The sequence below is a fragment of the Pyrus communis genome, chromosome 10, assembly GCF_041283825.1.
Source record: "Pyrus communis isolate YQ-2024b chromosome 10, ASM4128382v1, whole genome shotgun sequence".
NCBI lineage: Eukaryota > Viridiplantae > Streptophyta > Magnoliopsida > Rosales > Rosaceae > Pyrus > Pyrus communis.
In genome coordinates this window covers 1,629,815-1,646,424 of record NC_142574.1, presented here as the reverse complement: position 1 = coordinate 1,646,424, position 16,610 = coordinate 1,629,815, and the positions used below count along the sequence as shown (strand labels likewise).

At 36.0% G+C, this 16,610-nt stretch overlaps 1 protein-coding gene and 1 long non-coding RNA gene across 3 annotated transcripts; one reads left to right on the top strand and one right to left on the bottom strand.

Annotated features, from left to right (window-relative positions):
- Window positions 1-9,663: 9,663 nt before the first annotated feature.
- EXT3 (extensin 3) lies at window positions 9,664-11,726 on the bottom strand. The gene is made up of 3 exons (XM_088677567.1): window positions 11,489-11,726; window positions 10,427-11,371; window positions 9,664-9,972 (listed from the first exon to the last, which is right to left on the bottom strand). Exons 1-2 carry the CDS (start codon window positions 11,670-11,672, stop codon window positions 10,455-10,457), a joined length of 1,101 nt encoding a protein of 366 aa, XP_088533693.1. The 5' UTR covers window positions 11,673-11,726; the 3' UTR covers window positions 9,664-9,972; window positions 10,427-10,454.
- Window positions 10,912-11,548, top strand: LOC148693342 (uncharacterized). Of its 2 annotated transcripts, none has more exons than XR_015952180.1 (2): window positions 10,912-11,008; window positions 11,195-11,548. It is a non-coding gene; the product is annotated as an uncharacterized LOC148693342 (long non-coding RNA). The 2 variants fall into 2 exon arrangements; XR_015952181.1 differs by having other exon boundaries at window positions 10,999-11,086.
- Window positions 11,727-16,610: the final 4,884 nt, after the last annotated feature.

Below are 16,610 nucleotides of genomic sequence, written 5' to 3'. Positions count from 1 at the left end.
CTTCTTTAAGATTACCGTGTCAGAAAGCATTTTTCACATCAAATTGATGTAATGGCCAATCCAAGTTAGCTGCCAATAAAAGTAACACTCTTACCGTATTAATCTTTGTTACTGGAGCAAATGTTTCTATATAATCAACACCATACGTCTGAGTGTATCCCTTGGCCACCAATTGTGCATTGTATCGTTCAATCGACCCATCAACTTTGTACTTGATGGTGTACACCCATCAACATCCCACTCTTTTTTTTTTCCTCAGGGTAGCGGAACTAAATCCCATGTTTGATTTTTCTGAAGTGCATCCATTTCTTCCTCCATTATCTTGGTCCATCAATCATCAGATAATGTCTCATTCAATGAACTTGGTGTGCTATCATTGGATATTTGTTGTACAAAAGCTTTGTTGAGTTCTGATAACTTATGTGATGACACATAGTTGGCAATGGGATATTTAGAGCCTTTCATTGTTTTCGGTGAATATTGATTGGGTGACTTTCCTCAGTTGTGCCTGAAAGGTAACTAATAATTTAGAACATCGGATACAGCAATAGGGGTAGTAGATCTTACCTCGGGAATATTCTCTGGAGTATAGTCATCTGGTGGTACTATATTTTGAGGCGAGGGGGATTAGTATTAGTAAAAGTCTCAAGATCGGCAAGTGGCAGCACTATTGCCGTGGGTGACAACTGTACTGCCGTGCCTGCCCTTGGTTTTGTGGGCAGCAATGCTGCATCTGTTGGCTGGGTTGGCAACGCAGCCACTGCGAGCTCGACTAATAATGGCTAACAGCTATGGTCCAAACTTGCTCATCATACAGTGTCTCCCCTTGAAGATGAGGGTTGGAAGAAGCCGAAGAGTAATACATCTTAGACTCGGAAAAAGTAACATCCATGGTAGTATACATCCAACATGAAAGAGGGTGGCAGCAACGGTACCCTTTATGATGTAGTCCATACCCTATGAAAACGCAACGGAAAACACATGGGTCAAGTTTTGTATGTTGATTTTTATGTAGATGAACAAAGACAACACATCTAAAAACTCGCGGTGGGAGCACCAAAACGGATGGTAAAGGCACGATGTAGAAAGAACTTGCAAAGGTGTAAGAAAATTCAATACATTGGATGGCATGTTGATAAGTCATATTTTGCATGCATCTATATCTCCCTTATTTGGCGTCTTTGTGATGTTTTGGATTAAACTAGTTGCGTTTTACATTGTTTTGTGTTAGTGTGCAGCCAAGTGTGTACTAAGATCAAAGGGAAAGCAAATGAAGTAAAAACATTCCAGAAATGATGTGAAGTGTTAAATGGTGCAATTCGGCCATATTGAGTGATTCTAATCAAAGCAAGCATTGAAATCAGATTATGTGGTTTCAACATCAAAACATGCATTCACATGCATGTCACAACCTTGGCCGTGTGTTCCCATATCATCCCATCATTTGATGCAATTCTAGCACCAAATCAGATTCCTCACAATCCCATTTCCATCACTTAATTCATTTCAGCCATTTTGACACCAACAAACACAAACATCCATTCCGTGCACTCCATTACATTTCTATACATCACCTTTGCATTCCCATCTCTTTCATGTCCAATCCGTGCACTTCCATACCCAATTCCAGATTATTCTAACAGTTTCAGATTGTCCACTCCCTTGTGGCAGACTTTGCACATGTATCTTGGATTAAATATCCATATACCTGCAGATTATGTCCATTCCTTGCATCCTTTATTCCAGAAATTCACTCATCCCTTTACCCATGCCGTGTGCCCATTTCACATTTCCAGAATTTGTACAAACAATTCACTTTTGGCAGATTCCACTCATGCTTGCAGACATTCCACATGTGTTTTGGATTAAATAAACCACACTTGCAGATCATGTCCATGCTTTGCAGGTATCACACTCAGAAACCCATTATTCCATCTGATTTATGCTCTGCCATCTGAGTTAAACAAATGTTAGATCCAATCTGAATGTTGGGGGATCACACACACTCTATTTGGCTGCATTTTCTGTCCATCATTCACTCTAATTCGTCCTCTCCATTGCATTGCATTCTACATTCTTCTCATTTCACAGAAACTGCTCATTTTCTCCCCCTTTCCCATCCGCAAGGTTCCTTCTTCATTTTCAGTCCATTACACACTCTAAAACCCCCCTACTTCACTCCATTCTCTGTCCATTTCTGTCCTAAGGGCAGAAACCATCCAAACCAAACCAATCTACTTCATCCGCACCACATTTGGAGAAGCAACACCAAGGAACTCTTCAAGGACTTCAACATCAGTTTTGGCTTCAAGGGTTCATTCTTATCAATTCTATGTTCATTCATGTTTCATATGTTTATGTTAAATCTTTTGTAGACATGAATTGTAACTAAGCTTCCTCTAGGGATTCGATGTAACCTTGCAAAGTTTGCCATGTAATTAAGTTAGAATGCTCATTTTGTCCATCTATTTCTTGTTTCATTTTCTGTTTTAATGGTGACTTAATGTATTGATTTTAATGTTTGATCATCATTTGAATTAATCACTAAGTTGTGTAGCCAAGATTAAAGCACACATCATGCATAATCTTGGTAGATATGTGAATGAATGAAGGGAGTGTTTAGCACACATCCTGCCGAGTTACTCCCTTTGGTTTTATGAAAGTTTCTTGTACATTACATAATCTTGATTATGAACCAAAGTTGCACATCACAATTAGGCTCATGATTAGAGACATTTGATCAAATCCACACATCATATGGTTGATCATATCCAAGTGAAACAAACTCAAGAAATAGGTAGATGAATGAGTATAAACTAACTTGACAAACATGGATTTAATTGAGCAATGGTGAAATCGAATCCCTAGTTTCATTTCCATTGATACTATCTTGTTATATTGGTTGTTGATTCATTTAGTTGTGTTTACTTCTTTTATTTATGCTTTTAAGTAACAACAACAAATCTACTCAATTTGATTAGTTTGATTCATTTCTTAGATTTCTTGCAAACAAGTAGTTACATAGGTCCAATTAGTCCCTGTGGATTCGACACCCTTACTTATGCCATTATACTAAATATATTCTAGCATTAAGAAGGAAATATACATCAACACATGTGGTTGATAAAGTAAGTGGCAATCTAAAGAGCAACATCCCAAGAGGAGTAGGGAACATGCGCCCCAGCGATCGAGCTGTTTTTAATATATGGCTATTTTTGCGCTCGACCACCCCATTCTATTGAGGAGTCTGAGGATAAGTAGTCTCGTGGAGGATTCTGTGATTAGTTAAATAATGTGTAAAATCATTATTAACATATTCACCACCTTTATCAGAACGCAAAATCTGGATTTTAGTAGAAAATTGTGTCTGAACCATGGTGTGGAGTGTCTTAAACGCCAGAAACATATCATTTTTATGCTTAAGAAGGTATAACCATGTCATTCGTGTGCAATCATCTATGAAAGTTACAAACCACCTAATACTAGATGAAGTAGTAATTGGAGATGGTCCCCAAACATCCGAATGAACAAGACCAAAAGGAATAGCATTTTTATTAGAATTTAATGGATAAGAAACACGGTGACTCTTGGCAAGTATGCAAGTGTCACATTTAAAGTCTGAAACTGAACAACCAACAAATAAATCCGGAAACATATGCTGTAAATAATTGAAAGACGGATGATCCAAACGGTGATGCCATAACCAAATTTGACACCTTTTGTGATCAACGACTCCTTGGGCGAGATTGACCCGTTCTGTACTGACATCGTCCACAAAATAGAGATCCCCCCTCTTAGTACCATGACCAATTATCTCATTCGTGAGAATATCCTGAATAAAACAAAACTTTGGATACAATAGTACACAACAGTTCAATTGCTCAGTAGCTTGGCCATGAGCCATCAATTTATGCTTAGTGAAGGTACAAGTAGTGTATGCGGCAAAGAGAGGGTAGGCGTGAGGCGTACAGTGCTAGTGCCAGTTACCGGTGAGGAGACACCATTAACATTAGTAATATTTTGTCGAAGTGGAATAGTATCACAAGCTAAATCAGTGGGATCATAGGTCATATGGTCTGTGACACCGGAGTCAATGATCCAACCAGACTGAGTATCCCAATTTTAACTTCATTGAAGGTTTTACCTTTTGTAGGAACTTCATCATTCATATATATAAAGTAAATGTGAGTGTACAATTTTTACTAACACATGTTCAACGCATGCAGATTTTTTTTTTTCTTTTCTAAACGATAAACTAATTGTATTAATCAAATACTAATAGAACATTAACATAAGCACTTAAGAGATTGAAAACCAAGGAGCTTTATAAGTCATCCTCCAAAACAAAAGCAGCCACCGAATGTGCTGCCCTGTTACATGAACGAGGTGAAAAGCTATAAATCTAGTAGACTCCAGTTGATACAATATTTCATAATCATGAAAAATACCTAAACGCCTGCAGATTCAATCATGAAAAATATTTGAAAGTCAATACGCGGCAATGATGACCTGCATGCATGCATGACTCTCAAAATGAAAGAAAAAAAAAAAAAATCATTATATTATAAATTTTTTAGGTCTAGCATGATCTATCACCAACATCATTACTATTGTCTCCAATTTAATCATCATATAAATTTATTTGTATAAAAATCATCATATTTTTAGGTGTGAGGTTTTATATCACAAAGCACTCGATAATATTAGCAGTGAACTTTCTACATATAAACTGTAAATTATTTTATTGTGTCCTTGATGTAAGATGTTATTTTCCAACATGATCATTATGTTTTAAGGTTTAACACGTACCTGCAAGAAATCAAAGTGCAATTCCTTTGGTTAGTCGTGAGGCTATGATTCATGAGTTATGACAATAGTGATGCTTATCTTTTTAAAGTCGAAAGAGGTCTCAACTTCAAATTTCTTGACGCCATTGTTAAAGAGAGAGAGAGAGAGAGAGAGAGAGAGAGTTACAATAATTGCAAATAATTGTATTACACGGATGAATGACAACCTATCTTCGTTATTTATTTGATATCCGACAATATATAAGTGTACTGATTAGAGGAGAAGGCAGGAGAATGAACCTAATTGTGGACCTAAAAAATAGTTGTCATTGTACACAGACAATACGGATTGTTCTAGATTGATAGTCTTCCTTTTCCAAGTTTTAAGCCTGATGATAATATGGGCTACATTCTTTCTTTCTTTTTTTTCTTTTTTCTTTCAAACGATAACTTTTATTAAATTCTAATATAAATGTTTATATCTTCAGCAAGAATATTAAATAAAAACTTCGGACCAAGAGCATCCCATGGAAAACACCTTCATGCGAAGCAACATATATATGAGGCTAAAGCAATTACATTTCCGTTCCGCTTGACCAATATCATGGATAAAACACTCCAAAGTAGCATCTACCACATACTCCCCATTAAGCATACTAATTATCATCCGAGAGTCAAACTCAATCTCCACTTCATCACAACTCATCTCAATACATACCATTAACGTTGCACGAATAGCAGCAACTTCTGCCATGGCCACATTATTGAAAAATAGGCCTCTTTCTCCACCAGCTGCTTGCAGCAATTCGGCAAAGTCCCTCATAACCCACCCATATCCTCCTTTGAGTGTCTTCCTGCACCGTGCACCGTCACAGTTAATCTTAAGCACACCATAGTTGGGCCGCCTCCATCGAACTGATTGTCCAGCAAAGATAGCTCCATCACCTTCCTCACAAAGGACAACAACTTGCTTCTTAGAATTATGGCATGCTCTGAATTCAATAAGTTGATGCCTCACCAAATTAACCCCCTCCATGGGTTTAGTCAACAATCCTTTAAACACCATCTCATTCCGACTCTTCCAAATTTGCCACATAATAAAAACATACTTCGGCAAAAGCTCCTCTTGTCTATCTTCGTCACGAAATCGAGCACATAACCCTTGCCAAGACTCACGAAAATCCTGCCCTATGATACATTTCATGTCTGAACTCGCATTCAAAAAACAAGTGATACTCCATCTCCTCCGATGCTCCACACATAACACATGAACTCTCCACTCGCATCCGTGGTTGGAGAAGATTAACCCACACCGCTAAGGATTTGTTGCAACAGCGCCGAATAAAAAAACTTCATTTTATTTGGCACTACCAACCTCCAAACATCTTGCCAGCAACGATCAACCATGTCCCGTTGATTACCACACCACCAGCACCACCACCCCCCCCCCCCCCCCCCTTTTTCCGGGTCCTTTTTCCTACCAAGTTCCCCATTTTCTTGCATATCCATGGCAACTCCATACCCCGTACGAATGGTATAATCCCCATTTCTAGAATAGTGCCATATGACTTTATCCTTACACTCCGCTAAACTTATTGGTAAACCAATAATAAAATTGCCCTCCTCCTCCTCCAAACACCGCCAAATCAAGTCTACCTTCCAAACCCCCACACCTAAAAATATGATGATTTATTAGTGAGAATGATAAAGTCTCCATCCTTACACCCCGCTAAACTTATTTGTAGCTAGTGAAATTCGACCTAATAAACGAAGGAGAATGAGTTGTTTGCATTATTCTTGACACTATTGTAATGTCTCAAATTAATACCATTGTCTCAAATTAATAATACAATGGTTTGTGTAATTTTTCTTATAATATTAGTGAGAATGATAAAGTCTCCATTCAATGTCAGTTCTTCGCGGAATAGGCCAGAGCTTTGGGTAAAAAAAAGCCCCCAAAGTGATTCAGTATAGCACTTAAAATATCGAAAAAGAAAACAAAAAAGAGGACAATTATTGAACTAACTTCACTTTCTACAATCCTTTTCTACGTGAAGGTGCATTTGGTCGACACTAGGCCAAATGGGGCAAATCCTCTCTGCTCATAATTTTTAACACTTAATATGCCCTTCAAAATTAAGTTACTAAAACAACTACATTTCTTTCATTAATACTGTAAGTTGTATTTTCGCCTAGTGTTATTTTCGATATTAGTGTCACTAGATGGCTCAAGAAAATGAGAGAATAGGCGTGCCATTGTTGGTGGCTGTCAACAAACAGTGTTTGTTTTTGGATGTGTGTGAAAGTTGTGCAAAAATCCAACTTCTTAACCAATTGTTGTGCACTGAATGTTGGTTAAGTTCTTTCTATGCCTCGAGTGAACGAGGACTTAAAATTCAATGTAACTGTCTGTGTTTTTGCCTAAAACATGAAAAAGGAAAATGGAAACTAATGCGAGAAACAAAATGTAATTATTTCATAATGAAGTCAAGATTACAAGCATTTGTAAAAGTAAAATCTTGCCTGATGGGCTGAGATACATGACTTGAAATGAAAATTGAGTGAAATTGTAAAGAAAGTAGTAAAAGCTTCTTACAAGATTTAGGCCATGAATGGAGAGATAATGCTAGAGGAGTCTACCGAGGTCTTTGGTATCAGATTGGACTTAGTCCAAAACATGTGCCTCTAAGAGGAAATCAAGGTGGTTGAAATGACACATCAATTGAATCATACCACGGGTTGGCAGAGCTGTAAAAGTTTAAGATCTTAGGGACATAGGCAATGTTTGCTTCGAATGAAGGCTTTGCGATTGTAGCTGAAGAGCAATTGGATTGTACTTTGAAAGAAGTTGGGTTGATTGAAGAATCAGTCAAGGTTTTATATAATTGTAGAGTGGATCAGACACGGGTCCTGAGTTTCAAGGTTTCTCGCTCTATTTATAGGCAATGAAGCAAGAGCTACCTCAATCTTATCACTAAGATGGAGCGTGGGTAGATCGGTTATTTGGAGTTGACATTAACTGTAATTTTTGGTTGGTGGTCTTAAACTGTATTTTGTGGCCGTTTGCATAATCACAGTGGTGACATTAGCATGTTAGATGATGCGTACATCAGCATTTAAGGAGGTGAGATATTCTCGGGTTTGGTCGTCCGCGTGGCTGACGCGCTTCAGAAAGAGATCCGCCCAAGCCCTCGGACAAGTTGGAGGGGGATAAAAAGGTCGCCCGAGCTTTGTGATATGATCTTGAATTGGGCTTTGAAGTTGGTGGGCCTGAGTCGTGCAACTTTCTGTAAATGAAAGTAGATTGACCCCATAACATGCTTATTTTTATTTAGGCTCAAACATTATTTTCATATATGATGTATTTGATGCTAAATTATTGTTGGTCAGATCCATTTTGTGTGATTAAGTCAACTTTCATCCCAAATATATGAAGGGAAAAAAACTAAATTTCTCAGATCTCACCCCCAAAAAGTTTTTTGTTTTTTTATTTTATTTAACCCAAATTAAAGAATTCTAACGCATACTTGACAGCTGACAACCAAACCAAAAGGACAGATATATTTGCTTTGTTTGGTAATTGGTATAAGCAAATCAAACCATTTTCCGTAGCGCAAATCATCGACCTCTGCCATTAAGTGTAAGTGGCTTCGTACTCACTTTGCATGACAGTCAACGTCCCTAACTCGAAACCCTACACACAATCATAATTCATGACCATCGTTGCATCCATTGGAAGGTTTGTCCACTCATTTGCATATAAACCAAACTCTGTTCGAATTTTAGAATAAGCGACGTAATTGTCTTGCCTCACCGCTTACTCACTCCACCATGTTTTAATTTAATGAAATTGTTAACTACAAATTTGTTTGGTTGCATTAGTTTAAAGGACAAGTGTCAACGTATTTTATAGCCAAATTTCCACACTAAGAATACATAACTAAAATCCAAAATCCATAAATTGGAGAGCGACCTACAGTTTCTTGATAAGAAAAAGGAAAAAAGAAAAAGAGTTTGGATAACATAAAGAAAAGAAAGAGCTCCGTCGTCACCTAGAATACTAATTTCAAACCCTAGCGTGGTTGAGATACCTATTTAGGTTAAAACTTAAAACGTTGCTTTAACCTAGTAATGACTTATTTGGAAAAGAAAAAAAAAATTATTGCTCTCAGATCACTATAAAATGATAGTCAATCTTTCTACTGCTGAGATTTTTTTGGGGTTTCGATAATCCTTTTGATTTTTTATCCACGATGGTCTACTGGAAGACAATTGTATATATAGTGTAGCGGACTAAGTTTTATCAATAAGATTACCACTTTAACTTTTTTTCCAGCAACGGATAAATAATAGACAACATTAACTTTTAGAAAAAGTATTTGACATTTATGTTGAAAAAGTATTCACAAATTTAAGCCATGAAATATGGAAAACAAATTGAAAAAAATAGATCACTTAATTGAAGAAAATAATACAATACTAAGATGATTTGACAAAATAGATCACTTAGTAGGCATTTTAACAATTCATAGTCTTCTTTATTTAGTGTTTATGAAATATTAAGAATAAGAATTTGCAAATAGTTTTTCTTCTTTCTCATCCCTTGATTTCTTAACACCGCTCGCATATATTATTACCAGGAAATTTAGAGTGATGTTAAGGACGATGCCACATATTTACACCACATTATTACCATATATAATGTAAGTAAGTCAATCAATATTCAATGAGATAAACTCATTAAGATGTAACATGTATACATTACTTATGAGAATAAATGGTACACCGATGTAGTATAAGTGGTTTTCTATAACATTATTTGGAAATTTAATTAAGAGAGTAAAACATATTAGATATGTGAGAAATTAAGTAAAAGTTGGGGAATGTATTTATTTTATTATTATGATGATCACCTCTCCATTGGAAGGTTGAAACAAACTACATATACCATCTCTTTTGAGAAACAGGAAATAAAATACATGGAACATGAGTGCCCTACAACTGTCTAATATTACAAGGAAAGGAAAATATAAACCTCTATCGGATGTCGCATATATAAAACACGTTACATCAGCAGCTGCGTGGAGACTCGTTTTTTCTTTCTCTTCTTCTTTGTGTGGTGATAAGGCGCGCTGTTCGACTTCAACAGCCCCTTTCTTTATTCTGACCTTTCTTCTTCCCTTACCTGCAAAGACATATTATTGTTATTTGTTAGGTCTCTGTCATTGGTCTATTTGTTACACACGACTATTGAATATCAAGAAAAAGAAATATTAATTGAGTAATAACGATATGTTGGAAATACATTAGGGAGTTTTAACGAAACACTCCTGGTACTGTTCACTTTTAACGAAAAATCACATTTTTACCTTTCCCTGGTACTATTCACTACACCTTTATTTGTCATTTTTCATTAAAACTAAAGTTTTTTTTTTTTAATTTTTCGTTAGTTTTCCTAATACATTAAGCATATGCCAATAAGGATTATTAGCCAAAAAAGGAAATAAACACTAGTCAATTAGAATTTATAGGAAAATGTTATTTTGTCAGAGTGTGCATTTGGTTGTATGGTGATTTCCAAATTGACAACAGTAGTACTAACTAATTAATGAATAATAACATAGAATGGAGAAGCTTACCAGCTTGATGCAATTAAGCTTTCAATATCTAGTAGTGGTGAGGAGGTGGAGGTGAGGAATAGATATAACCGTGTGGTGGGTGAACTGCTGGAGGAGTTGGTGGTTTGTAAGGTTTCTTAGGTGGTGGTGGTGGTGAGTAAACTGGTGGTGGAGGAGACTTGTAGATTAGAGGTGGTGGTGGGGGAGACTTGTAGTGGTAAGGTTTCTTGGGTGGAGATGGTGTGGGAACTGGAGGAGGTGGTGGTGGTGGAGACTTGTAGTGGTAAGGCTTCTTCGGTGGTGGTGGTGGTGGTGGTGACTTGTAGTGGTAGGGGTGCTTAGGTGGCGAGTATTTAGGGGGAGTAGGAGAAGGAGGTGGTGGGGACTTGTAGTGGTAAGGCTTATTGTGTGATGGTGGTGGGGATCTGTAATAGTAGGGCTTCTTTGGTAGTTGGGGTGAGTGCACTGGTGGAGGTGGTGAATATACTGGCGAGGGAGGAGATTTATAATGGTAAGGCTTCTTTGGTGGTGGGGGTGAGTGCACTGGTGGAGGTGGTGAGTACACTGGTGGGGGAGGAGACTTATAATGGTAGGGCTTCTTTGGTGGTGGGGGTGAGTGCACTAGTGGAGGTGGTGAGTAAACTGGTGGGGGATGAGACATGTAATGGTAAGGCTTCTTTGGTGGTGGTGGAGGAGACTTGTAATGGTAAGGTTTCTTGGGTGGTGGTGGTGGAGATTTGTAGTGGTAAGGCTCCTTGGGAGGTGGTGGTAAGTGAACTGGAGGAGGAGGTGGTGGGGGAGATTTGTAGTGGTAGGGCTTCTTGGGTGGTGGTGGTGGAGACTTGTAGTGGTAGGGCTCCTTAGGTGGGGGTGGTGAGTGCACTGGAGGAGGAGGTGGTGGTGGGGATTTGTAGTGGTAAGGCTTTGGTGGTGGTGGTGGTGACTTGGGGTGGTAGGGATGCCTAGGTGGTAAGTGCACTGGAGGAGGAGGTGATGGTGACTTAGGGCGGTAGGGATGCTTAGGTGGTGAGTAGTGCACTGGAGGAGGAGGTGGTGGTGACTTAGGGCGGTAGGGATGCTTAGGTGGTGAGTAGTGCACTGGAGGAGAAGGAGAAGGAGGCGGTGGTGACTTGTAATGGTAGGGAGGAGAGGCCGGTGGTGGTGGAGATGAGTAAGGGTAATTAGCTAAAGTTTCTGAAGGCAATGTGAGAGAGACTATTGCCACTAGGAGAGTGACCACAAGAGAGGTCACTTGTGAAGGCACCATTTTTCCTATCCTTTGTTAAGAATGGGTTTTTGGTTTTCTGCCTCTGAAGCTAAAGCCTCCTCACCCTTTATATAGCTTTCGTCTTTACCCTTCACCGTGGTACTCATGCCAAATTTCACTTGGCAATTATTAATAATTATCTTAGTAAAAAACAAGATTACTGTTAAAATAATGCTAATGGGGCCAACTATTTGAATAGATTATCAATTAATGTTTGGACCAATGAGGCCTTTGACCGAATTTTGTCAATTTATGCCCTTCTCCTTTTTATTTTTATTTTTATTTTTATTTTTATATCTTGTTTCATGGAATAGAAGGTTCATTGTAAACATAGATATTAATAAATAAATACATAGATATAATTTTTACACTCTATTACAGCGCAGTAAAAAATTGTAAAAATATCTGAAAATATCAAAAAATAAAAGGGAAAATTAGAATGCTCTACATCTTTTCTATAGTTGTTAGATTAAACATTAATCTCTTTTAAAGATTTGATTAAGGTGCTTTGATCAATTGCCACCTTAATAATTTTCTTTTTATTTAATTTTCATGTCATTAATTTAAATGCATTTATATATAGGCATAAGATAGCTTAGCAACTAATTGCCTATAATATAGGAATTTAATTTTGAATCCCCTTCTACACATTAAATGATATTTTTTTAATAAAATAAAATAAAAAATTAATTAACTAATTCCTCTTTTCCTTATTACCAGTATTTAAAAAAAAAATCTCTTTCTATTAAAAATGTCTCAATAAAAAGTCTTCAATACTTTTTTTTTTCATGTATAGATATATAAATTATCGACTTTTGGTACATTTATATTTCAAATGTACCGAGAAACCAAATGTACCAAAAATTCAAATGTACCATAAAACCAAATGTGCTAATTGTCAGGTAACCCTTTTGGTACGTTTAGATTCCAAATGTACCAAAATACCAAATGAACAAAAAATCCCAAATGTACCACAAAACCAAATGTCTCTATTAGATAACCCTTTTTGGTACATTTACATTCCAAATGTACCGAGAAATACAAAAAATCAAATCCACTATAAAACTAAATGTGTCCATATTATAGGTAACTAGACGTAGCTATATAATCAAACAATTCTTTATTATGTGTTGGGTCTTCTAAATAATAAAATATGACAATTTTTTTTTTATAAATATTCTACTATATTCACAAAAAAAGTGAAAATTATAACAAACAATAAAAAAATGCATAGAGATGGATAATAAATGCATAAATATAGGGATAATAGGAAAAGAAAAAAAAAGAAAAAAAAGAAAGCGAAATGTCCAAGAGAAGTCGGGAAAAACTAAAATTCTAAATAAAATTGAACTTATGTGAAAAACTGAAACTAACAACCAAAATTTTAGGAAAATGTTTGATCAAATTTTCAAAAGGAGTATATGTTTAATCTAAAAAACTAAAAAACGAAACGTCTATATCAAAACGCCTCAAAATAAAAATAAACAAGTGCTTGTAAAAATCATTAACCATTTCCCTGAACGTATCACCTAAAGGGCTAAGGGTGTAACTATCTTTACTTTAATAAGGCTTAGTTTAATGCAATAAGAGTACGTAGCAGAAAGGTTAGCTAGCAAGAGATCGAACTTTATTTCTAGGTTAATAATTTAAGCAGGATGTCCTCCCTGGATTTGTTATCAAATATTTTTCATGATCGACATCTTTGAAAAATGTGTGTAGTTGCCTAACTTTCTATTATTCTTCCTGTACATAGGGACCAGCCGGCTGCGAGACTCTCTCTCTCTCTCTCTCTCTCTCATAACCCAAACTTGACTACGTAGTCTGTCACATTCACATTTTGCATGGCTTTTAACTAATTTACACGAATATCTGACTCTGAAGGTTTAAGATACACATATTAAGTGGACCTAGCTTCTCTGCTCTCCCAATTCTCATACACTTCTATCCCCTCCTATTTGTGCAATTACGGTTAAGGCACGTCAACATTTTATATTACTATTGTTTTTTGTCTTATTATCTCTATAAAAAAATCAATATAAAATGTTGACGTGACTTAACCGTGACCACACAAAATAAAAGAGAATGAGAGTGTATGGGAACTGGGAAGGCAGATAAGCCGGGTCCATATTAAGTGCCCATTTACCTTAATAATACAGTTTTTTTTAATTAATTATTCATTTCCAAATATGAATAATCTTTCATTATGCAGTGAATGCTGACTGACTAGATTTGTCTTACTAGTTGTTCCAAACAATAACAACACATTAAGAAGGAAAAAAGAATGAAAGCAAATAAATAAAAGATGATTAAATGTATAATTAAACATGTTTAACTGGACTTAAATCACATATTCTGATCACCGCAAGAATGAGAAAAAGCTCCCCAAGTTTGAACTGGACAATGAATAAACAAATCCGCTTTACTTCATTCAACATGCATGGAGAGCTGTTCAGATAATATTAATTATTATTTTTGTACAATCATTTGTAGTCAATTATTTTACAAACAGTACTACAGTAGTAGTAGCTAGGGATGGCCTTCAACGAGTGAAGATCTGCATCCTTTGACACGTTTAGGTCCTCATACAAATGCACATCCATTAATTTGATGAATAACAAGAATGAAGAATTTTTTAATGTAATATTCACACCATGAATGCAATGTAAATAACTTATTCATTCATCCATATAATAAGGAGTGTGATATCCACACATTCCATTTTACTTCTCACGCATCCTTCTAATTTTTGACCGTCGGATTGGATGAATTGAAGAATATCAACAAACATAAATTAACAAGGGATGTGTGAGAAGTAAAATGAGGTGTGTGAATAACACACCCCTATAATAATACACAAAATGTAACACATGACCGTCACAATAACAAAAACAACTGTTACCATAAGAACGGCACAAACTAATAATTTTTTCTTTCACCTTTTCCTTTAATTAGTTTCTTTTTATGTTTTTTAGCTAGTACACCATGCTTTTTCTTTTGTGGGGTTGTATAGCATATTTGTCTAAAATAATGAAAATACAAATTCATAATTGCTCATCAATATTTGATCCACGGGCAATAATTATTTAACCAATATGTCGTGGTTAATACACCTTAATATTTGAGCAATTGTGATTCATTAATCCTCATTCAATCAAATTCCTCAAATTAATATGAACAACTAATTAATGTCGGCCAAACCTAACACGTATATCTTTTACAGTCAGAGGTTTAGTGATCCTTTGGCACGTACATGTCAACGTGATTTTGGTCAAAATGTTTGTTATCCACATCTTTTAGGTGCAAATAGAAGTGTTAGGTGAAGGTAGCTACGTACTCGAAGTGTTAGGTGAAGGTAGCTACGTACTCTCTTTTTAGCATACAGATATTACTAGAAGAACATAATTTTGCTTTTGACTGTTTGTCAAGATTTCTCTGTATAAAACAAAAGCAAAGGGTAACCATGCTGTATATTCAAGGATTCAAAATACCTATTGCACGTTCTTATGACTATTATTGTGCATTAATTTTTAAACAAAATTTTGACTTGTATGATTTAAAAATTCGTAAAAGATTTTCGTTGCAAGTTTTGAAGAGCACAAGTGCATGCAAGATGCAACTAAGGTCTGCAGAACAGAACATGAAAGGAAGGTTCTCAACCGGTAATACTTTGATTTTAGTTTTATATCAACCAATTCAAGTGAAATTAACCCTTTCCATTTGGAAACCCTTGGAATTATGACAGTCAGCTTTCATGGTAGCTAGCTGGACTGTTAAAAATGGATTAAATTAAAACTTTTTTGGTTGTTGTGTTGATTTCTAAAATTTATTTTGGTCACTGCGTTTTATTTTCTGTCAATCTGGTCACTGCGTTACCACAAGTCAAACATTAGAAAAACGCACGTGACCCGCAGGTGCAGAGGCAACAAAGTATTTTCACTTCCTTGTGTGAAACGAACCAAACTAGTCAAAGTTTTTAGGCCATTGCGAAATTGAGGTGAAAATACATAGTTGCCCTAGCACGTGCATGTCATGTGCATTTAGTTTTGCTTTTTAATTCCTGAACATATTAAACATTTGCACCGTTTGGTCCTGTATTAAATTTATTTTGTTACTTCCTTAATTTTCCCCTAATTTCTTTGTATTTTCCTTGTTTTCTTCTAGTATGTTTTTGTTTGCCAAGTTGCTATAGAAAAATTATTTACCTTAATTTAGTTATTTCCTTCAATCTCTTTTTGGGGTTGGAAAATGCTACTTGGCTGTAAGGCCGAGAAGAAAATGTGAAAAAACTTCGAAGAAAAATACAATGTTTTCTTCTTCATCACGGGTCTTCTGGGTCCGGTTTTTCACTATTCTCCCTGCTCACTCCCTCTCCTTGAAGTTCTAAGTTTTTGGTTTTCCTCTTCATCTTCCTATATTCCGTGAAAAGTCTTCCCCATTATAAGGCCCTTTAAAGGGATCATCATATATTATATTTTATTTCCTAGGAGTTCTAATCCATTTTCTAAGTACGGATGTTGAGATTCCGTAGATACATAGCCAATTTCAATAAACTTATTGTAAAGTTCTTATATATATAGACCATTTTTAGTACAAAAATACCCAAATTTGGGGAGGAAGATTATCGTCCCTGTGAGGTTAACTACTCTACCGCTTGAGAAAATAAATTTAATCATCATATTTTTAACAAATTTTGTGTTTAGAACGTGGTAGAGCAATTAGGTTAGATTAATGTACCCAAACCAGCGGCTTCATAAAATCCATTAGGTTTAGGGTTGGGGTATTTCTTGATGTTTAATTAGACTATATAGTCTACTATATATATAATGCGGTATGATCATGCAAGCCTTTTTATTTTATTTCATCTTCGGACAAGAAACAATATTACCTCCAAGTCACCGACGTGAAAGGGAAAGCATGGAAATCAAATTTTCCTGATAG

Coding starts and splice junctions, on each gene's coding strand:
- EXT3 (XM_088677567.1), bottom strand. CDS start 11,672: ATGGTGCCTTCACAAGTGACCTCTCTTGTGGTCACTCTCCTAGTGGCA. Junction 11,372..11,488: donor TCCAGTGCACTACTCACCAC/CTAAGCATCCCT, acceptor TGCACTTACCAC/CTAGGCATCCCTACCACCCC.